Raw genomic sequence first — 24,330 nt, 5'->3', positions numbered from 1 at the left:
CTCCACTTCAACTCAACATAGTACTGGAATTTCTAGCCAAAGCAATAAGGCAAGAAAAAGAAATAAAAGGCATCCAAATCAGAAGTGAACTAGAATTATCTCTGTTTGCAAATGATATGATCTTACATAAAACCCTAAAGATTTCACACACACACACACACAAAAGAAAAACCTGTTAAAACTAGTAAACAAATTCTGCAAAGTAGCAGAATACAAAGTCAACTCACAAAAAGCATTTGCATTTTTATACATTAACAATGAACAATCTCAAAAAGGAAATTATGAAAACAAATCCATTCACAATAGCATCAAAAAAAATCAAATATTTAGCAATTAATTTAACGAAGAAAGTGAAAGCCTTATACAGTGAAAAGTACAAAACATTGCCAAAAGAAATTAAAGAAGGTATAAATAATTGGAAACACATTCCATGTTCATGGGTTAGAAGACAGTATTGTTAAGAAGTCATTACTTCCCAAAGCAATCTATAGATTTTACGTAATCTCTAGCAAAATCTCGAAAACTTTTTTTGCAGAAATAGAAAAAATGATCCTAAAATTCATATGGAATCTCAAGGGACCCCAGATAGACAAAACAATCTTGAAAAAGAAGAACAAAGCTGGAAGACTCACATTTCCTGATATCAAAACTATTTCAAAGCCATAGTAATCAAAACAGTGTGATACTGGCATGTAGACATATATAACAACAGAACAGAATAGAGAGCCCAGAAATAAACCCTCATATGTATGAACAAATGATTTTTGACAAGGGTGCAAAGACCATTGAATGGGAAAGCACAATCTCTTCAACAAGTAGTGCTGGGGAAACTGGACATCCACATGCAAAAGAATGAAGGTGGACATTTTTCAAACACTCAGAATGTTCAAAGACCTAAAACTATTAAACTCAGAAGAAAATGGAGCAGAAGCTTCGGGACATGGGATTTGGCAATGATTTCTTGCACAGGACACCAGAGACATAGGCAGTAAAAGAAAAAGTAGACAAATTGGACCGCATGAAAAATTTTTAAATTTGTGCATCAAAAGACAGTATCAACACAGTAAAAAGGCAACCTGCAGAATGGGATAAAATATTTGCAAATTATATATCTGACAAGGAATTAATATGTAGAAACTGTGGGAAACTCCTGAAACTCCTCAACAACAAAAACACTATTTAAAAAAAAATGGGCAAAAGACTTAAATGGTCATTTCTCTGAGGAAGATATACAAATGCCCAATAAACACATGAAAAGAAATTTAACGTTACTGATAAAAGAGAAATGCAAATCAAAACTATAGTGAGATACCACCTATACCCATTAGGATGGCTACTATCAAAAAAAAAAAGACAATAGCAAGTGTTGGCAAGGATGTGGAGAAATTTGAACCCTTGGTTATTATTGGTATGAGTGTAAATGATATAAGTGCTGTGGAAAACATGGCAGTTCCTCAAAAAATTAAAAATAGATTTACCGTATGATCCAGCAATTCCACTTCTGGGCATATATCTGAAAGAATTGTAATAAAGGATTTTAAAGACATACTTGTATGCCTGTTTTCATGGAAGCATTATTTACAATAGCTAAAACGTGGAAGCAACCCAAGTGTTCATCAGCGGATGAATGGATTCACAAAAAGTGGTGTATACATACAATGGAATATTATTCAGCCTTAAGAAGTAGGGAAATTCTGGCATATTCTATATCATGGATGAACTTCAAGGACATTCTGCTAAGTGAAATAAGCCGGTCACAAAAAACTAAATATTCTGTGATGATTCCACTTATATGAAGTACTTAGAGTAGTCAAAGTCCTAGAGACAGAAAGTAGAATGGTGGTTGCAGGGGGAAAGGGTGAATGTGGAGTTACTATTTAATAGGTACAGAGTTTCAGTTTCACATGATGAAAGAGTTATGGGGATGGTTGGTGATGAAGGTTGCACATCATTATGAATGTATTTAATACCAATGAACTGTACACCTAAAATAATATGGTAAATTTTGTTATATGTATTTTAACACAACAAAAAGGGGGGGAAAGAATATTGCCCTGCCAAAGATATCTATATCTTAATCCCCCAAAACTGCAAATGTGTTATTTCACATATGGCAAAAGAGATTTTGCAGAAATTAAGTTAAGATCTTGAGATGGGAAGATTATCCTGGTTTATCCAGGTGGGCCCAATGTAATTACAAAGGTCCTCGTAAGTGAAAGAGGGAAGCCCAAAAAGTGAGTGTTAGAGCGCCTTTAAGGTGCTGTGCTGCTGAGTTTGAAGATGTAGGAAGGGGCCACAAGCCAAGGAGTGCATTCATACTCTAGAAGCTGGCAAGGAAACAAATTCTCCCCTGGAGCCTTTAGAAGGAACACAGCTCTGATAACACTTGATTTTTGCCCAGTAAGACTTACTTTGGATTCTGAGCTCCCAAATTGTAAGAGAATAAATTTGTATTGTTTTGAGCCACTAGGTTATGATCAGCAGTAAGAAACTGATACATGCCTGCCCCTCATGTAACCTCCCTAGGACAGGGACCTAGTCTTCTTTGGCTGCACATGTCACAGGTGGTCACTGTTCTTCGAGCACAGATTCTTTGGCTTTTCAAATTGAGAGCATCTGACAGATCACCATGCACCTCGTGTTCACCACAAAGCCTGATGAATGATATCACTGAATGCAGGTCAGCTTTCCCAAAATATCCCAGTACTTAAGAGCCCCACACTGGACTACCTCTAAAAAAATAATTCACTTTTGAACAGTGAAGTTTACATCCATCATTGGGAGAGACAGTGACTTAATCCCACCTACTCCCAACACTGCAGACCATTGAGTGGAATTCTCAGGGTTCAGAGACTAAAATGGGAAGTTCTCAGAAGATGCCTGAGGATTCCAGAGCTGAAGGAATGAACAAAGCCAAAATCCAAGAAGATAGGAGAGCAGTCTAGAAGATCACTATCACTGAAGAAGATCGGGTTGATGTTACCAAGCCAGAAAAATGGGGAGCAGGCAGAAGAGAGCAAACAAGCCAGAACAAACAAGGGAAAGGAGGCTGTTGTATCTGGGGATGTTATAGTTGCTTTTTGGGGCCAACTAAAGCCTGGTACATAAGTGGTTTAAAATACCAAAGGTGAGTGGATGGCATTTGATTCATGCCCACACAAATCACTGCTTTTTCTTTGCACATCTATACTTTCCTTTAAGGCAAAGTAGGGTTTTCAGATGCTGTGCAGGAGTATTGATGGTCCAGGTATAGTTTTTCCTAGTTGAATATGGCTTTTAATGAACAGAACTTAATATACCACCAAGATTCTAGTTCTAGAGAACAAACAAAAACACTTTAAAATTCAGTAAAATTGAGAAGATCTCAGAATGCAATATATAGTTTCAGATCTGATTTTTCATATCCTCCATGTATTTTTAAAAGAAAGTTTTGTAACTTATGTCTCATATGAATAAGGCCTTTTACATTTTTATTATAAACATTTGGGCTTAAAGTGCTTGTAACTGACAGTTAAGAACAACAGGAGCCAGTGGCCTGTTCATGGATAAATTATCTGTATTTCAGACTAAATCAAAAGTAAACATTTCCTAAAGTCCTTTCAGGTCTACATTAGTTCTGTGTAAGCCAAATGCAGCAGACAAGCCCTCTCCCTTCCTCTCGGTCCCGTAAATTCTATGGGCTCACTTTAAAATGAATAGTCTTAACTAAAAGGCACCCTACAGAATAGAAGATATTTGCTAATGATACATTGGATAAAGGATTAGTATCCAAACTCTGTGAGGAAATTATCAAACTCAACACCCAAAAAAATAATCCAGTTAAGAAATGGGCAGAAGACATGAATAGGTATTTTTCCAAAGAAGACATCTGGGTGGCTAACACACACATGAAAAGATGCTCAAACATCACTCGTCATCAGGGAAGTGCAAGTCAAAACCACAATGAGATACCACCTCACACCTGTCAGAATGGCTAAAATTGACAACACAAGAAACAACAGGTGTTGGCAAGGATGCAGAAAAAGGGAAACCTCTTACACTGGTGGTGGAAATGTAAACTAGTACTGCCACCCTGGAGAACAGTATGGAGGTTCCTCAAGAAGTGAAAAATAGAACTACCCAACAATCCACCAATTGCACTACTAGGTATTTTTCCAAAGGATACGAAAATACTGATTCGAAGGGGTACACACACCCCAGTGTTCATAGCAGCATTATCAACAATAGGCAAACTACGGAAAGAGCACATATGTCCATTGACTGAAGAATGGATAGAGAAGATGTGGTGTATATATACAAGGTGGAATATTATTCAGCCATCAAAAAGAGTGAAATCTTGCCATTTGCAATGATGTGGATGGAGCTAGAGTGTATTATGCTAAGGGAAATAAGTCAGAGAAAGACAAATACCATATAGATTTCAAAATAAAATTTTGAAAAAGAAAATGGTCTTTTCTCTGAAGCAATATTATGTGCATTTTGAACCATTTCCACATCCAAGTTAATGAATGGTTATTTAATTCATTTTTCTGAATCAACATTTTCATTTCATCAGGAGAATATTGGAAAAGATCCTGGGTTGTGTTGTTTGTAGTTTGTGATTAGTGTTTTCCTAAATAATGGGATGGGATGGAGAGAAAAAGAAAGAAGTAGTCTGATGACCTTCACTTTTTTTTTTAATTTTCATTCTTTTGAAGAAGTAGTAGTGAATTCATGTTATTTAAATGTTTAGAAAGATTAAGTATGACATTGCTTTAAATGATGAATTTATATTTCTGAGTACCTGTATTTGAATATGCTGATATTCAGTTTAAAAACAACACAGGCAATAAGGGTAGGGTCAGCATTCTGAATCACAGAACAATAAAACTGTTGTCACCAGCAATGATGTCCCTTATTCCCAAATTTCCAAAAGCCTATTAAAAATTAACTTCAGGTAGAAATAAATGCCTTCTGACTTACCATTGGTTTTAAAAGGCAGTCAGTGTTAAGCAAACACAGACCCCTTTTTGTAACCTATATAATGAAGTCAGACACATTAATCTCTACTCACGTCTCTAGTCAGGGTCTGACCCCAAGCTCTTAGGGCTACAGTGGAGGAAAGGAAAGAAGGAAGGGCCAACTGACATTAGCTAACAGTTTATGTAAAGGTTCCGATGTTCCTGTAAGGAAATAAATATCATTTCTTGAGTTTGTGTTCTTATTGAGTCCCATAAGGTAAAAAGTATCTCTCCGTGATGATACAAGATTACATTAATCTCCCTGTACTTTAACAGTGTTCAGTTAACTCTGAGATTTGACTTAAGAAAAGGGATAGAAAGAAAGAAAAATCACCTCCTGGTTACCCTGGATGTTTTGGTTCTCAGACAAAGCACTGCCCTTAAAGAGTTGAAAGTCCTTGTGGTTCCCTTGCCTTTGCCCCTGACAGATGTGTATGACCTAGAGTGTCTCAGCTAATCTTCGCGGGTGCAGTGAGGGGAAGCAATACCTTCCCTACCAACCGCGAAAAACTAAGAGTGAAATGAGGTAAAAGATGTGAATGTACTTAGCAGATCCTGTTATATGACAATGAGATGACAGGTTTCCTGAGAGCTGCTTTCTTGGGAAGAGAATAAAGTGTGCAATGTCGTCTCACATCCTTAGCAGTATCAGAAATAGTCCACACTCAAGAAATAAATGCATACCACAGTTATGAATAAAACTCTACTTTGATGAAACTAGTAGCGAATTAGAAAACTAGACAAGGGGCGCCTGGGTGGCACAGCGGTTGGGCGTCTGCCTTCAGCTCAGGGCGTGATCCCGGCGTTATGGGATCGAGCCCCACATCAGGCTCTTCTGCCTGTGAGCCTGCTTCTTCCTCTCCCACTCCCCCTACTTGTGTTCCCTCTCTCGCTGGCTGTCTCTATCTCTGTCGAAAAAATAAAATAAAATCTTAAAAAAAAAAAGAAAGAAAGAAAGAAAGAAAACTAGACAAGAGGCCAGAAACTTGCCAGCCAGCACTTCCAAATTCTTATTAGTGCCATCTCGGAGTGTTTCTGGGCAAGTTAATGAGATTAGCGTAGATCTTTAATGCCCTTCTCACATTCCAGATTCCTCCTGAGAGGAACAACGACAAAAAGATGCTGTGGGGGTGGGCATAGTGGGGATCGGTATTCATGTTAAAAATAGGGAAGAGTATCTATCATAGAGGAAGACACTGAGCAGGAACCTGTAACTTCTCTTCCTGAGGGAAAAAAAAAAATGTGTCCTTGAAAGGAGACGACTGGCCCACGTGGAAGGGCATGGAGAGACCTGAGGATTTGTGTGGAACATGCAGCTATAGCAGCTGCAAACCTTACATCTCAGATTCAAACCCAGGAGGAAAAAAAGTGTGGGTTTCTTTCCAAGCATTTCAGCAAAGGAATCTCGTCCGTTCTGTGAGCCCTGACTGTGACATGGGCCAGCCCTGAACCATGCTGGACCACCAGAGAAGTAGTGTGCCTTTTCGTACCTTAGGCCAGAGTCAGAGTGAGTCAGAGTGAAGGGGGAGGGTGCCCCACCTGGAGCACGTTGCTTGTAAGAGAGAGAGAGGTCGTGCGGTGCCTGGGTGGCGCAGTCGTTGGGCGTCTGCCTTCGGCTCAGGGCGTGATCCCGGCGTTGTGGGATCGAGCCCCACATCAGGTTCCTCCTCTGGGAGCCTGCTTCTTCCTCTCCCACTCCCCCTGCTTGTGTTCCCTCTCTTGCTGGCTGTCTTTGTCAAATAAATACATAAAATCTTAAAAAGAGAGAGAGAGAGGTCGTTCCTCAGAAAGAAATTTGTGTATGGTTTCTAGGGGGAAAGGTGGACGAATGCTCGGCAGCCACATTTACTGAAACTGCAGGCTCTTAGTCAGTAGATGGGTCATGTAGACCTGGGTTCAGGAGCGAGATGGATTCAGCAAACCCTTGCTGACTCTACTGTGGATTTTAGGAACTCATTTGCCACTGCCATTGCTTCTTGTTCACCCATAGCCCTGCCTGCCACAGTTACCAAGCTGTCTTCGTGTTGATGTGTGTAAAGCTAATCCAGCACTCGCTTGTTCTTGGGAGTCCGGCCCCTACACCCTGTGCTGCCAGTATTCCTTGATGATGGAACTGTGCTTTCAAAAGGAGGTGGAGTGTCTCCCTACCTCCGTATACCACCACTTTTCGTGGTAGTTGCCTCCCCTGAGAAGATTTCCTTTGTGTATCCAGAAAGGAAACTATGGTATTTCTGCGTTCCAGTAGCTCTCATGGACTGTCCAGTTGGCCCAGACCTAGAAACTAAACGAAGCAAGCCTACCTAGGCTACAAAGCCCGGTGGGGGGGGGTCAGGGGGGTGGGTGAGGGCCTCAACTCTGGCTGAAGAGTGCTCATGTGCCACTGCTGCTGCAGCCTGGTCTCCCAGGGGAGAACGGGGCCGGCCACCATGCTCCTGGGTAGGGCAAGGCTGTGGGCTGCGTCCATTCCCTGACATTTCTGGTTACCTTATTCTACGACTCAGATGGTTTGCTTTTAACGGTCCGCTTGTCTTGTTCCATTTGACCTGTAAAAATGCTCACATCCTTAAGTAGACTTCTTTTAAAGAGCTGACTGTTTCTTTGTCAGGTCGTACAGCATATTTGACAGTAATCGCCAGGATCCCACAGGACTGACCTCTGCTCTTCAGGCCACGGACCTGGCTGGAGTTCTGCACATGCTCTACTGTGTCCTCTTCCATGGCACCATCTCGGACCCCAGCACTGCCAGTCCCAAGGAGAGTTACACTCAGAACACGATCCAAGTGGCCATTCAGAGTTTGCAGTTCTTCAACAGTTTTGCAGCTCTTGATCTGCCTGCTTTCCAGGTACCAAGCATTGGTCAGTGTTGTGTTCGCCAACCAAGAGTTCATATTTTAGTATAGATAATAGTGTGAGGGTCTTCTCCTGGATTAGGACATAAGGAATAAATTACAATAAAGGAAATCACAATACATGCCATTTGTGAAGCTACTATCTTCCGGGAACTATATTAGGCGCTCTATATATGCGTTCTCATTTATTCTCATGATAGTCCTGCAAAATATTATACCCATTCTACGGATGGAAATGCTGACAGTTAAGTAATTTGCCCAGGGTTGCACGTGGCTTTGCCAGGACTGGTACCAATGATTTTCTGACCCCAAAATCTGTGCCATGGTGCTGCTAATTAAATCATGTCTTGATTTCTTTATAGAAAGGCATTATTATCCCATCAACTTTTAAATATTAAGGAAAGTCATGGTTTCTTACATAACTAGAACCAAAATTAGATAAATTGTTTTGATTGATAGGACTTTCTGCAGATGATTTAACTGATTTGTGCCCAGTGTAAAGTGCATGTGTAGTTATATGTGCACATCCTATAAATTCAGTTTTTATAGCTGAAGAAAGAAAAATTGCTTTATGCTATAATACCAGACTGTCAGGTTAGAAATAGATTTTTTTCATGTAGGAAATTTAATTTTCAAAAACACTGAACCTTTGGAACAGAGCAAGCCCCAAGGAGTAGGCTTCTCTTTCAGTTTATTAACTGTCAAGCGATTTCATTAAAAAAGGAACAAACTTGGCAGATGATGAGCCCATAATTTAGATGAATTGCTTTGCTCAGAGGGAAAAAGGTTATAGAGATACAAATGTATGAAAATGGTGGACTTTGGCCATTCCCACATAGAAGAAACGTTTGGTTTATAGCTGATGACAAATGTGGAATTCTTGTCTTCCTCTCATTCCATTCACAACAGGAAATTAGTGAGTAAGTTGTATCATTGGATTCGATATCTTTCAACTTTGTAGAGTTAGTTTACCCATCGCAAGAACAGAAATCTCTTTAGGGTTAACGCATTTCCGTTCCAAAGCACTTGAACTGGCCTTAGGTGGTAACGACATAATCTGTAAAGTTCTGAGAGTTTACAGGCGCACTGCAAACAGGAGACGTCTGCTCCAGAAAATGCCAGGGGTTCGTGCCTCTGGGTTGAACATAACATCTGTGTTTTATGAAGAACCAAGCCCATTGTGTTCAGTGTGGAAACAGCTTGGAAATCAGGAGACACTAAGTTTTTGTCTTCAGAACACGGGGACCAGCAGTCTACCCATCAGCTAGTCCCAGTAGAGTGATTTCCTTTGTCACCAGGGATTATGAAAAGAAAATATCTGGAACTCTGTCTTAGCTTCTGGTGTCACAGGGCTTCTCCCAGGACTCACACTGCTGCAGGGTGCTTGCTCCACATCGTGAACAAAAGCAGCTGTATTCAGTCAGCCATTCCATCAGTCACTCTCGAGCGTCGAGCGTCGGGGAGCCCAGATCCATGCACTCCCCACATCCTTCCTGTGAGCTCAGGCTGAACCTGAACCACTCAGCTCCAACCAGCCCTGCTCCCCTAGTGGCATTTAGGCACAATGGCCAATTAATGTTAGAAAAGTCATAAGCTTATTTCTGGAGTCCTTCATGGCATATTAACATAAAAACCGAGATTTCTCCTCTCTAGCTCCTTACCATGTCCAGCCTGAAATGTATTCCCTACCTGAGCCACTTTTGTCAAAAACAGCAGGGAAAACACCAGGGTGGTTCAAGAGTGTTCAAGCCATTCTTAGAATCAAATGCCTTGTCCCAAGTAGAATGTCCTTTCTTGGCTGGTTCCTAACAGTTCTCCAGGACATTTGCTTCTTTCCTCTCTGTCCTTCATGCAGTTCCATAATTTTCTTGACTTTCTTTCTGTTTCTTTCTTCTTTTTTTTATCTCTGTTCTGACTCTCCTGTTTTATCTTAGTCAATTTGGCCATAATTGTTTCTCATTCTCTCCCCAGACATTATTCCCAGGTACTCTTTTCCCCTTAACAAGTGAGTGGGCCAGGAAAGCCTGCAGGAACCTTCCTCCTGACTGCCATACTTTCAATATTCAAGGTCCTACACATTTTTTCTTACTCCTCTTCAGCATGTGTGGGCACCCAGAATTTCTAGCATCAGGGCTCTAATACAGCTACCAACGATTACCTTATTGTTCCATTTACTTTTATACATTAAAAAAAAAAACTTAGTGGACAATAACCACTTTATTATGATCACAGATTCTGTGGGCCCAGAATTCAGGTAGGGGTGGCTTATCACTGCTCCTTGACATAGGGCTTCGGCCAAGAGCCTCAAACAGCAAGTGGGGGAATGGAGGGACAGGTTGACACAGATAGCTGGCAGCTAAAATTATCTGGAGGCTCCTTCACTCTCCTGTTTGATGCCTGGGATGACTTAAAAGTCTAGGTTCGCCAAGGACTATTGGCCAAAGATGCTACGTATGGCTTTTCTGTGTGACTTGGGCTTAAAACATCATGGTGTCTGGGTTCTGAATGAGTGTCCTAAGAGGAAGCTTCAGAAAACAAGTGTTCCAAAAGAAACAGAAACTGCATGGCTTTTTATGACCCTGCCTTACAAGTCCTGTGGCTACATATCAACCATACTCTTGGTTAAATCAGTCATAAGCCTTCCAGATTCAAGGGGAGAAAGCATAGACCCCACCTCTCAGTGGGAGGACTGTCAAAGATTTATAGGCATGTTTTTGAACCACTGCACTCTGTTTAGCAAGCTAAAGTAAAATGTCCATACAGGTGTCACTGATGTAGGTGAACATCTGGTCGAGCATGTAATGCTCAAGTAAATACAGTACAAATATGCAGTATCTGCATATAAAGCAATTGGTGAGTTTGGGAGAAAAGTACTATTATGATAAATATGGTCAGAGAAACTCATGTTCTAGTTCACCAAGACAACATGTCAAAAATGAGATGTTAGGAGCGATGTTTATAGAAGACAGGAAAAGAGATTTTAGGTACAGCATTGGTCTAACTCAGAAAAATCTGGGAGACAATTTATGAATTGCCTGAAAAGATCAAAGGAACTGAAGAATGAAATCGAAATGAGATAAATGGTCTGACCTGCTGAAGAGTTAAATGAGAAGATGGAAGACATGTTGACCCATTTGAGGACCAATGCATCACAAGAATGCAGAGCTGTAATGGGCATCCTCATCAAACCTTTGGATCTGGAGTCAGACTGATGTGACTTTGAGCCATTATACTACCAAGTTTTATGACCTCAGACAAGTCATTTGAACTCAGTTTCTCATCTGTAAAATAGACTAAAAACACCTACCTCACGGGGTGCCTGGGTGCCTCAGTCGTTAAGCATGTGCCTTCGGCCCAGGGCATGATCCCAGGGTCTTGGGATCAAGCCCCGCATTGGGCTCCCTGCTCCACTATGAGCCTGCTTCTTCCTCTCCCGCTCCCCCTGCTTGTGTTCTCTCTCTTGCTGGCTGTCTCTCTCTGTCAAATAAATAAAATGTTTAAAAAAAAAAAAACCTACCTCACAAGTTTGAGCGTTAAATGAGATTATATAGAAGCACTGTGCTAGCTAGCACGTAGTAGGACCTCAAGAAATGTGGGTGAAGAGTTTACCCAAACTGTTTTTGTAGATGTTGATTCAGAAAGCTGACTTTGGAATGCAGCATTCCCCATTGCCCCTCCACACTTCTGTGAAGCCGTAAACCCGGGTGTTCTGTTCATGTGGGAACCCATCATGTAGTAGTAACAAAAGGTTATCCATTAGAATATTTTCTTAGCTTGTTCCATTTCATTGTATACTAATAAGGCTGTCAAAATATTTTTCCCCCTTCAGCAAAGAGTCTGATTTTGCTGTGAATTCATATTGGCACAGATGGCCTTGAGATCCCAGATATTGTATATCGCATAGACTTTGACAGATTTTACAATTGAAGGTGGTCTCAAGAAACAAATCAATGTACTGACTTGGCAATTAATTCTGGCTAAAAAGGAAATACAGTTTCCTTGAAAAATTGGTTTAATTTTTATATTCAAACTTACATGCCCCTTGACCTGCTCTTATCAGTGAAGGTTAAACAGAGGGTACTGGGTCACAGCATGCTGGACACAACTAATTAAATAAGGGCTGAGCTGAGAAGGTGTCACTACTTGATTTAAAGGAACAAAGCTCTTGTGAAGCCTCTTTGGGGCTTGAAAAACATTTTGTCTCCTGGCAATGAAACTGAGACAGAAGGCACTCTTAAAATTTAGTGGTGGTTTTATTTCAGCAGTACTCACTCACAGGACTGTGTCTCACCACCCTTAGGCAAAGTGAATTCATTGCAACTTCCAGGCCACAACATATCTGACGTGGTTCAAGCCCACCAAGACCTCAAATCAAGAGATGAGTTTAAAACGCTGCCTTTTCCCACAGGCCGGCAGTGGGGCTTCATTCCAGCGTCGGCTGCGAGTGTATTGCCTCTCCCCTTTGCCCTCCTGTCGCTCTGTCTGTTTGACATGTTTATTAAATAGAAGCTTCAGGCTGCACAGACAGAGTGAGGCTCTCCTCCCGCGTCGCCCACCAACAACAGCCCTTTCCCTGTCTGGAGAAAGGATCCCAGAAGCCTCACAGTCGAGGGGGCTTCGTGGTTTGTTTTTATTGGGGGGAGGCAGGGTGTTGGTTTTTTTACGTTCTTTTGGGAACGTTAGGTTTCTAGAGCTGTTTATTTGAATAATAACCAGTTGTTATTTATATCGCTTTCCTATTTGAACATCAGTAATTAGAATTGTGTTTTTGTCCCTGTGTTCAAGAAAATATTTTCTCCTTCAGGAAAAAAAAAAGTATTTGAAGCTAGCTAAAATGGTAGATTCACAGACTCTTAGTATTTTATATTTTTCCAAATTGTCTACAGTGAGACTAATGAGAAAAAATTACTTACTACAGATGGACTAAATAACCATGCTTTAGGTAGATCGTGTCTTGATCCACATAGTAAGACTATTTCTCCATGTCTCTTTTCAGGTTAAGCATTGCATTTATTGTGGTCATTTGTTAGAGCAGGAGTCCCCGAACTGAACTCTGAAACTTAGTGCTCTAGAAATTTCCTGTGCTTTTCCAGCACCAGAGCAGAAAGTGCACAGGGTCCGGTCTTGCTTTGTGATTTGCTACCCTGTCTCTCCCTGGGCTGAGGAGTTCTAACTGCTCCTTGTCTTCGTCAGTCTATTGTAGGGGCAGAGGGCTTGTCCCTTGCATTCCGGCACATCGCCAGCTCTCTACTGGGCCACTGCAGCCAGGTCTCCTGTGAAAGCCTCCTTCATGAGGTCATCGTCTGTGTGGGCTACTTCACTGTCAACCACCCAGATAACCAGGTAAGAGGCCCCGGACACTTCCTTAGACTGCTCCCCCAACACTGAGAGTGTGAGGTATTGGAGTGAGAAAAGGCAGGCTAGCCTGCTGGAACCCATCTGTCCTGTGTGAGGCCCTTTAACCAGGCTCCGGGGACAGGTCTCTGACTTATTCTATCCAAAGAGATGTGATCAGCACTCGATTAGCACCAAGACCTCCTCTTAGAGCTACGAAAATTAAATATTTTTAATAAAACATTCACTACACAGAAGCATCACACCCTTACCACATAGGTCCTGATGTTCTATCCGTGTATTTGTTTTGTTTTGATGAGATGGAGTGCATCTTTCAGCCTGGGTGACTTTGCAGGTAGGATTAGAGTCAGGTGCTTTCTGAAGCTGCTCTTGGCGTTTGGCTTCCGCCTGGGTGCTTAGGGGCTGCTAGGTGGTGTTGGAGGGGGGCCTGAGAAGGCAGGACTTGGGCTTCTTCCCTTTGAGTCACCCAGAGTAGTTTTTCTTTTAACTGTTTGGATGATGTGGTTTCCAAGCAAGGTTCATTTGTAAATAGGGTTCTGCTGCTTTAAGAAGTTGGGAAGACTATGTTACCAGTTTTATAAAAAAAACAAATAACAACAACAACAACAATAATAATAATGAGTACTTTATTTCTCTTTATTTTTAAAACCAGAATAATGGCATAACTAACATATCAAATAGTAGTTCCTGACATCCTCATTTATCTAAAGCCTTCTGCAACCTTAACTGTATGGATTATATAGCTGAGAAAAAGGCCTCTGGGGGTGCCTGGGTGGCTCAGTCGATAACTGTCTGCCTTCGGCTCAGGGCGTGATCCTGGCGTCCTGGGATCGAGCCCCACATTGGGCTCCTCTGCTGGGAGCCTGCTTCTTCCTCTCCCACTCCCCCTGCTTGTGTTCCCTCTCTCGCTGGCTGTCTGTCTGTGTCAAATAAATAAATAAAATCTTTAAAAAGAAGAAGAAAAGAAAAAAAAGAAAGAAAAAGGGCTCTGGACAACCCTTAATCCTCACTCAAACCTTAGTAAGTTTTATTTTAGGCAAATCTCTAGCAAGCGTGCTTATTAGATCTATTCAGCCTACAGCAAACCGGACTAGGACAGACAGGAGCTGGTTATAGCGACAGAGCCAAGTACAAGGTGAGGAGCTGCGCACGACGAGCCGAAACTGTCTACCTGATAAGGAGAAAGAGGGAAGAAAAAAATAAGGCAGGGCCCCAAACTCAGAAATTGCAGTCATCTGGGTTCAAAGGGACACTAAACCCTGTATTTTAGTTCCAAGATTCTTAATGTCCTCAGTGCTAACTCTGAATGAGCATGGAGGCAAAATGTATGTTCTCTGAATTCCCTTTTAAGAAGGTTGAGGAACATGCAGTCCATTCTAGAAAGATTTGATTAAAATAGAGAAAATGGGGACCCTTTCCGGAGCAAGTGTCATACGTGGAAAAGTTCCCCTTTTTCAGACGCTGTTGCCAGGAGGGCAGCCACCACCACCCCTCAACGTGCTGCAGAAGCATTCTGGCCATGCTCTCCCCTTGCTAGCACCCCAGGTACTGGTGCTTTGTCCTTCTCAGCACCAGGCCCAGCAGGTTCATGAGTCTCTTACAAGTTGCTCAGGGAAGGAAAACTGAGGGAAATCTGTGTGATTTTCTTTTCTTCATGTGTATTCATTCAGCCTACTAAATTGCATTTTATTTTCCTTAAGAAGTTTGTTTTTATTTTTCTCATTACAAATGTGTTCCTTACTCATCATGAAAAAGACAGGCAAGTGTAGAGAAGAAGATGGAATCACAGTTATTCCTGATATTTCTGAGATAGCCACTGTTACCATTTTGGCCAGTTCCCTTTCAGTCCCTTTTCTATGAATGTTTTTCCAGTTTTAGTGAGATATAATGGACATATAACTGTATTCATTTTAGTGTGCAAACTGATAATTTGATATATGCATATTATACAAAATCATTACCATAGTAAGTTTAGTTAGCATCCATCACCTCACAAAGTTACAGATTTTTTGCTTGTGGTGAGAACTTTTAAGATCTACTATCTTAGCAACTTTCAGATGTTTGATACAGTACTAGTCATTGTGCTGTACATTACATCCCCAGAACTTGTTTATCTTGTAACTGGAAGTTTGTGCCTTATGATGACCTTCACTGTCTCACACGCCACCATCCCTCTGTGAATATTTTACACAGCTGACATCATACTGTCTATACGCTTATGTCCTAGTTTATACACTTAATGTTACAGGTCTTCCTCTACTTACACTGGGGTTATGTCCCAATAAACCCATCATAATTTGAAAGTATCTTCAGTGAGGGGCGCCTGGGTGGCTCAGTCATTAAGCATCTGCCTTCGGCTCAGGGCGTGATCCCCGTGTTCTGGGATCGAGCCCCACATCAGGCTCCTCTGCTATGAGCCTGCTTCTTCCTCTCCCACTCCCCCTGCTTGTGTTCCCTCTCTCACTGGCTGTCTCTCTCAGTCAAATAAATAAATAAAAATCTTTTAAAAAAGGAAAGAAGGAAAGGAAAGGAAAGGAAATAAAAGGAAAGGAAAGGAAAGAAGGAAGGAAGGAAGAGAGAGAGAGAGAAAGAAAAGAAAGGAAGAAAGAAAGAAAGAAAGAAAGAAAGAAAGAAAGAAAGAAAGAAAGAAAGAAAGAAAATCTATCTTCAGTGGAAAATGCACTCGACACACTTCACCTACCTTCAGCATGCCCAGAACACTTACAATAACCTACAGTTGGGTAAAGTCATCTAACACAAAGCCTATTTTATAAAGCGTTGAATGTCTCATTTAGTTCATTGAATACTGTAGCGAAAGTGAAAAACAGAGTGGTTTCTGAGTACAGAATGGTTGTTACGTCTATCAGTTGTTTACCGTCATGATCATGTGGCTGACAGGAGGCTGAGTAGGGGTGGTGCTGGCTGGGAGCTGCCGCCGCCCAGCATCTCCAGAAAGTATCATATCACTAGCCTGGGAAAAGATCAAAATTTAAAGTACAGTTTCTACTGAATGTGTATTGCTTTCATAAAGTTAAAAAATCGTAAGTTGAACCATCATAAGTCAGGCGCCATCTGTATATCAAAATCATTCTTTATGAGTATCTTTTTTTATTCAAGTACAGTTGACGCACACTGTGTGAATATCATTTGTATTGGCTGCATGGCTTTATCTTATGCAGACAGCCCATGGTTTACCAAACCATTTCCTGCTTTGTACTTAAGTTGTTCATCATATATCATGATGCTCTCTACTGCACTTGTAAAGAGGTGAGTAATTTGTGGGTGTGATAGTATTTTGCTATGTTACAGTTACTTAGCAAGAGTTCAGCTCCTTCAGCACATTCTTGTTTGGGGGTGATTTGAAACTTTTGCTTAAGCCAACTCTTTTGTGATGAATTTACTGAACTCAGAATTGTGTGGGATTTCAGAGAGTTTTTCTGCTGCTGCCAGATCACACACTGGTCCTGTCCGGTAGATCGAGCATACCTCCTAAGCTTCTTGCGGGCTTACCAGAATGAATGGGAAATGAGGTCAAGGGAACTGGCATTTGGAGATGGTATGGAAGCTGTGACTGGGACCAGGTGACAGAGCAGTGACTGGGCACACTGGGACAAGAGGAAGCAGGCAGAGAGAGTACCGGGTGGCACAGGCAGGAGACAGGTGTGCTGTGGCTTGTCAGCTGGGGAAGAAAATGCAGCAGGGATATGGAGATAATTGTCGAAAGTGGAGCTCACTATGAGGAAGAAGTTAGAAAAGGGAAAAAAGCCAGATCCCCCATTTCTGACACCTGCCTTCCAGAAAGATTGAAGACTAAACTGGACATCCACTTCTGACTGGAGACAAGATCAGAGAAGTCACTTCAGCCCCAGGCAGTTGATGAAATGCAACAATCTATGAGAAGAAAGAATATGATAAAAAGTAGAGGAGAGATCAGAAATAGTAGTAATTGTCAAACACTGAGACACTGCACCTTATGGAGATGCTGTTTCTAAGCATAACCCCTGATATTTGGAGAATTGTTGGTACTGTTCTTCCCACCTGTTGACTTTTGTATGTCATTAGCACTTCAGCGAGGCTATAAGTACCGGGTGTATTTTTGCCTCACAAAGCAAGGCACCAGGATTTGATGAGGTGAAGTAAGACCCCAGACATGACATGAAGAATCATTAAAACACCAACACTAGAACCCAGGTCTTGCAGAGTCCAACCCAGTGTACCTTTCATTTCATTTCATGTTTCTTAAGAAAATCACACGTGTCACAGACCCCGTCTCTTGGGGATCTCTAATGTGTACCTTGGGCAGGGGTTGGGGCACAGAAAATAATGCCCATTTACCAAGACAATACATTGAGAAGCTGCTGTTCTGCAACTCTGAAGGCTCATTGGGGAGCTTCTGGGACATATCTATGTTCCTTATTAAGGAAACTTGTAAAGATCCTGGGAAGGTATAAATGAGTGTGTTTTATGAGCACAAAATTGACTACAGTCTAACAAATGGAAGGCCTGAGTTCTAACCCCATCTCTGCCACAAGCTGTGTGATCTTTTTTTTTTTTTTTTTTGAGAGGGAGGGAGAGATCCCAGTGGGGAAGGGGAGGAAGAGGGAGAATCTTAAGCAGGCTCCATGCCCAGCACAGAGCCTGATGCCGGGCTCGATCTCACAAACCTGAGATCATGGCCTGAGCCAAAATCAAGAGTCAGACACTTAACCCACTTAGGCACCCAGGCACCCCAAGCTGTGTGATCTTAAATAAATCATTTTCCCTTTTGAGGCTTGAGCATTTTTGACTGTACAAAGAGATATGTTCTGGAAGTGATGGTGGTAATGGTTGTGTGATACTGGGAGTGTACTTAATGCCACTGAATTGTAGGCCTAAAATGGTAAAAATGGTAAGTTTTATGTTATATATATTTTACCGCAATTTTAAAAAAAAGTTCTTTTTAAAAAGAAGTGGATTGTTCTAGATGACCTCCCTTGTGAGTTCCATGAGTCTGTGATATTTTAAAGGCTAAGTTTAGAACCACAGACAGACCAGCATTTTGATCTCCTGGGAGACCAAGCCATTCTGTGGTTTTTGAGATGCTCCTTGCCCTACTCCAGATTCTGTCAGCACAGACGGCTTCATTAGCTGCCTCCATGGCAGCTCATCCTTAGAAGCTGAAAATACCGTGACTCCCGCATGTTAGTAGAAGAGCTCCGCTGACAGACGCGGACGAGCAGGGACTTACAGGTGAGCTGTCCGGTGCCGGCTCTGTGGAGCCGCCTGTAGCCACAGTTGTCTCAGCTGCAGCAAAGCGTAGTGCTCACCAGCTCGCGGCTGGGCTCCATGCCACCCAGCTGTACAGCCCGGGCTGCACGGGGGAGACAGCCTCAAGCTTCCGAAGATGACAACTGCGCCTGTCCCAGTAGAATTAGGGAGTTTTCTGTCACTAAAAAGGTGATCGTTTATTTCATTCTAAAGACTTGTTTTATTAAATTTCCTTTCTAATTCCCCCCCCCCCGCCAAAACCCAGTAATTTGCCAAGTGAGTGTTTTCTGAGGGGATGTGGTAAATGCAGCTTTAAGCTCTCATCCCAGCTCTCATCACAGATTCATGGAGTCTTCACCTGGAAGGGCTCTGCAATACCTAGTCCAGCTGCGTCGAATTACAGGTGGAGCACCTGAGGCTCGGAGGAAGGAAAGGGATTGCCAAGCAAGAACTGGCACGCCCCCACCTCACAATTGGCAGTCCAGTTAGTGCCCTTTCCACCTCCCTTCTGTCCTTATGAAGCGAATGTATTTAACCTGATGCCATGTTCTCTAAATCAGAGGAATTTCAGAGGAGAAATTATGATGCTCAATTCATCTAATGCTTCTGTATCATTAGTCAGAAGTCATGTTAATTTGCGGGGCCTATTTGTCTGCAGTGGATCCTCTATTTCCTCCTGGGGAAACAGCTTGTGTCTTTATAAGACAGGAGGTTTTTGAACAGCCTAAGGCTGTTTTATTAGGCAACTGCTTTGCATAAAGGATTGGCACTTTTTATTTGCCACCATTTAGTCTATTAGCTGGAAAGACAGAGCCCCCCCGCCCCCGATACCAAAGATGACTTGAGAAGAGAAACGTGGATAATAAATATGATACCCCATTCTTGATGAAACCAATCATCTGTTTCCTATCGGGCTGCAGTTTCTAATTAAAAATTTTTTTAATCAAAAAACTTCCTTGTATTTTATGGCAATTTCATGACTCTTTCTAAATCCCTTCCCATTTAATTATTACAACGAACATAATTAGTATGTGCTGTCAGCCCTTCACTTTATTTACATTTTATATTGAATAATTAAATGTGGTCTGATAATTAAATTAACTCGAATGACAGATTATTTGACTGCCTGCATATTACCGTATTGGGAATAAGCACCTTTGCATATTCATTTTAGTTAGTGACGTTTTCATTTGGAAAGACCCCATAGATCCCAGCTCTCAGAGCCAGAGTCTCTTGTGGTGGGTGAAAGGAAGGATCTGTGTGGTCCCCCTCCCCCAGCCAGCTTCTCTGGAGAGAAGGCCTTGCAGATCACACAGTCATCTGCCCTGCACTGTTCGAGAAGCTGCACCGCTTCTGGGGAGATCAGAACAGGCGAGTAAGCGGGACAGTGAAGCCTTTGAAACTAGATTCTGTCTGAGCTGGGTGACACGCATTTCCCAGGTCTTTTGTAATCTGATGTCTTAGTAAGAAAACCTAAACGTTAATTGACAAAACACATCTGAAATGTATCTATTGTGCTCACCTCAGACGTTTCCCTGAAATCAAAAACAGGGCACTTTCCTAGTGGCACACCATCCGCCGGGGGAGGGAAGCAAGTGATGTCTTCAGAGTGGCAGTTCTCCAGAGCTCCATTTCAGCTTTGAGAACTTTCAGAAGGGGCCTAATTCCTACTCAAACATTCTTAACTTCAGTCTTTGTTTTTCTCAAAGGCAGATGGGGCTAGGTCACACCCATTTGGTAAACTACCCCCCCACCCCGGGCCCCATGCGAGCCCATGAATGGAGTCGGCTGTGGGGGGCTCCGGGCAGAAACGCCAGCGTTTGAGGCCTTCCTGTTCTCCCTGTGTTGGCAGCGCCTCCTTTAGCTGTCACACAAGCATTCAGCCTTCTGTATCTTCTTTCTTTGTGTGACAGATGCAGTTCCTGTCATAAAATGAAAATGTATCATGTCTAAGGAAAGCTTAACAATTTCAACAATATAACCATTTTGGAGTTACTGTCTTTATTATAGTACCAAAGAAAAATGTGGGGTTTTTTTTCCCCAAAAAGAGAACAGTAACCTTCCTAACTATACATAACTTCTGCCTGTCTAAACATTTAACACTTCTAGTGAGTGACCTGGCTAGTATTAGAATGGAGAAATTTGCCAGTTAGCAGTTTGGGCTGATTATATTAAAAGTCACCAATTTCACAGAAGCCAAATAAAAGGCACCTTTTTTTTTAATGTTTTTTTATTATATTATGTTAGTCACCATACAGTACATCCCTGGTTTCTGATGTAAAGTTCGATGATTAATTAGTTGCGTATAACACCCAGTGCACCATGCTATACGTGCCCTCCTTACTACCCATCACCAGCCTATCCCATTCCCCCACCCGCCTCCCCTCCGAAGCCCTCTAACCTCATCTCTTTGGATGAATTTTCCAACACGAGGGTGGTTTGAAAGCACCACATGCTCACACCAGGTAGAGCACCTGAGAGCTTGCAAGGAGCGCCTGGCTGCCTTCCCAGGGTGGGCAGCTGGAGCAGACGGCAGCCCCTGCGGAGCCCTCGGATGGCCACTTTCACCACTCAGCACTAGCCCTGGCCACGGATCCTTGCACTGGGTAACCGAGGAAGGAGCATTCTTCCCCCTTTGTGTGGGATTGCTTCCTAATTTGTAACACTTGCAATTCGCACAGATCCTCCTGCTTGTGGTCGATGCAACACTAGTTAGGGTGGTACCTGAATGGATTCACATCGTGAATCAGTCTGCAGCTGAGGCTTTGAACTCGATCTCCAGTGGTTCTAAAAGTCAGATGTCATAGAAGGTAAGAGCATAGGCTGTAAAGTCAACTGGTTTGGAAATCCCTATCCTGCTCTACGCTAGCACGATGACTTTGGGCAAGTTACTGACCGCTGAGCCTCAGTTTTGTCATCTGTAAAATGGAGGTGTCACCACTGCTTCCCAGTTTGTTGTGCGAATTGGGTGAGACAGCATAGGGCCTGACCCATAGTGAGTGCTCATGAAAGGAGCCGTTGCTATCCCTGCTTGCCCTGTTAACAACATCTTCACAGCACTAAATAATACACCTGCTTCAGCAGTGGGCTAAATTCATAATTCTGACACAGTGATCTGAAAAAAAAACAGAATCCTACAGATAAACTATCCTTCCTTGACCAGTTTTCTCAGGTTCTCATTTTTGAGGCACTCAGATACAGAACATTCCTGTAAAATAACTGTCCTGAAATCTAACATTAAAACTTTGAAATTGAAAGCTAACCATAGCTTCATCTCAGTGGGACTATAAAAAGGTGGGAACCCACTAAGCCCCTTCAGCATGGTTGTGATACCAGGAGCGTTGAGTAGGGTCATTCTGAAGGCTAGTTTAGTTAAACTGCAGGGTGACACCAAGCTAATCATTCCCTTCTGAGTTCCATCCCAAGATGAGGCAGAGCTGCGGAAGACACACTACGGAAGCCAGAAATAAACCGTCAGCACCCTCTTCCCAAAGTACCTGCACCCAGACCCTCTGAACAGGATGAATATTATCAGGACAGCTGTGTGCACAAACCTCAGTCAGTCTTCTATTGGGACATCAAATGTGCATAAGAAAATGATGCCAGAAGGAATGTCTTACAGGTTTAACTCCTGACCAGTGGTAGATCTCATTTTTCTGGGCCTGCCTCCAGTTCGGTCTTCAGTCACTGAGGGACCTTTTTCACAAATCACCAAGACAGATTATAAAGAATTAGAGTATAATCACAAAGAAAACCCCTCTCCTGAGATAGGAAATTCTTTCAAGACCCTCGTGAGTCACGGAAAGCCCATGACCCTGGAACAAACGCTGTGCGGCAGTGAGGGCAGCTACAGCTGAGTGATCCTGGGCAAGTCGCTGCCCCTCTCTGGGCTTCACTTTCCGGTCTGTAGAAAGAGGCCAGGTGTTCCAAAGAGCCCTTCCTATTCCGATAGGGGATGGATATATAATTCTGAGGTGAAGTGTGAATTCACGGCCAGACCAACATAAGTAAATGTAATCATTTTCATTTCTAAGTAGAGCATTCACAGATATCCATTCTAGCCACAGCTGGTCTCTTTGCTGTTCCACAAACACACCTCAAGCCTTTGTCCTTGCTGCTTTCTACCTCGAATACTTTTCCCTCAGAAATCAGCATGGTTTGGAGAGGCTTCCAGATTTTTTTCTCAGATGTCATGTTATCTGGCCTTCCCCTACCACAGTATCCAAAACAGAAGATAAGCCCCATGGTTACTGTTTCCCCTTTACCTTACTTTATTTTTCTTTATATACTTACTGCCTTCCTGCCGTATATTTCTTTCGTCTGTCTCCCCATTCCCACTCCCATCCCCACCCCATCCCACTAGAATGGACGTACCTTGAGAGCAGAGTCTTTGTCTCCAGTGCCTACAGCAGTGCCTGGCACCTAGCAATTACCTAATAAACATTTGTTTAATGAGTGGGCGTTGCGATGATACATCTCTCCTTAGGCATAATACTGCAGGAAAGGTTAAAATGGTCCCAGATTTTGAAAGATACAGTACTTCTGTTTCACTGACCAAACCTCCTGACCTGACTTTTAGCTAAAAATTGAAAAGCCATTTCTTTTTCACCGTGAATTATTTGTCTTCTAATTTATTCTAAGAGGAACTTAGTTTTGTTTCTGCTGGAACCAGTAGTTCTGAGATCCAAAGAAAACGACTGTGTTTAAAGATTTGGGAAATACTGTGTTTGAGAAAACAGTGGCATGTGAGAGAAAGCTTTGGGGGAGGATTTAGGATCATATCCCAGCCCCTCTCTTCCCTCGGATGATAAACATGGGCAGGCTCTCCTGAGTGTCACTTTCCCTAACTATAGCGTGGAGACAAGTCCTAACTCAGAGGGCTGTTGGGGAGAGTAAATGTCATCCTTATTACTCAGGACTCAGTCTGAACTCTCAGCTATGACAGTGGATGCCTGTGGGGTCTTTGCTCATCAAGTTGGTGGCATTGTCATGGCAGATCTACTCTGACTTAGGATTTGGGTTAAGGTTTTTTTGACAGGTATGCCCCACTCTAAGAAAGCACACTGCAGGAAAATGTGTACTTGAAGACTCCCAAACTATCGTACCATTCATTCATTTTAATAACACGTTTCCTGAGGGCATCTTTAAATATTTTTCTTAAATCTCTTCACATGCAGTTCCTTTGGGAACATGTCCCTTTAGTGGCATTATTAGTAAAGTACTAGTAAAGTAGTCCCTTTTTAAGGCATTATTAAATGGCCATCGGATGCCACACACCGCGTCAGAGAACCTGGCGTGTGAGCCCCGTCATGGCAGCAGCGCATGCGCTGGCCCCCACTTTGAGTCATCGGTAGTATGTTTTGACAGCTGGTTAAGAGGAGCACGCACTCTGGAGCCTGGCCACCTAAGTTCTGGTCCCAGCCGTACCACTTACTAGCTCTGTGGTCCTGCATAAGCCCGTTTCCTCGTCTGTCAAATGGGGATGCCGGCGTTGTTGTGTGAAGTCAGACCATGTGCACAGTGATGAGCACACTCCCTGGGCCAGAGCCGATGGTAACGGTGATGTTGTTGAAACGATCATTGTCTGCCTCCAGATTCCCTGTTCTTAGTGGGAGAAGCCGCGGGGTATGCACTCAGTTAGCCCTGACGCTTGATATCGCCTTAGATGGGCCATCTCTGCTGTCTGAGTATGTGTCCCACCCAGTGAGAAGCTGGAGAAAGCTCTGTGTGTCCCCTGACTACAGGGTTCCTCTGTGGACCCCAAAGATGTAGAAGCACCAGGGGACCCTCTTGTAGATATCTGGGCTCAATGCACTGCTCTGGCATATCTGCTGGGGGGTTGGGAGGGTCAGTCTGGCTCTGGCCAGCTGCCAGCTCCC

The 24,330-nt window shown here is 42.7% G+C and overlaps 1 protein-coding gene across 4 annotated transcripts in view; it reads left to right on the top strand.

Moving 5' to 3' along the window:
* The window catches only part of SCAPER (S-phase cyclin A associated protein in the ER), a 490,627-nt gene that overhangs the window by 445,311 nt on the left and 20,986 nt on the right, over positions 1-24,330 (top strand). For all 4 annotated transcript variants that reach the window (XM_034668001.1, XM_034667999.1, XM_034668000.1 and 1 more), the window contains 2 exons: positions 7,606-7,843; positions 13,043-13,192. In XM_034668001.1, coding sequence (XP_034523892.1) covers positions 7,606-7,843; positions 13,043-13,192 — 388 coding nt within the window. The remainder of the gene's footprint in view (positions 1-7,605; positions 7,844-13,042; positions 13,193-24,330) is intronic.

Source organism: Ailuropoda melanoleuca, chromosome 9, assembly GCF_002007445.2.
Source record: "Ailuropoda melanoleuca isolate Jingjing chromosome 9, ASM200744v2, whole genome shotgun sequence".
Classification (NCBI taxonomy): Eukaryota; Metazoa; Chordata; class Mammalia; order Carnivora; family Ursidae; genus Ailuropoda; species Ailuropoda melanoleuca.
This window is presented reverse-complemented; position numbering and strand designations above follow the sequence as displayed.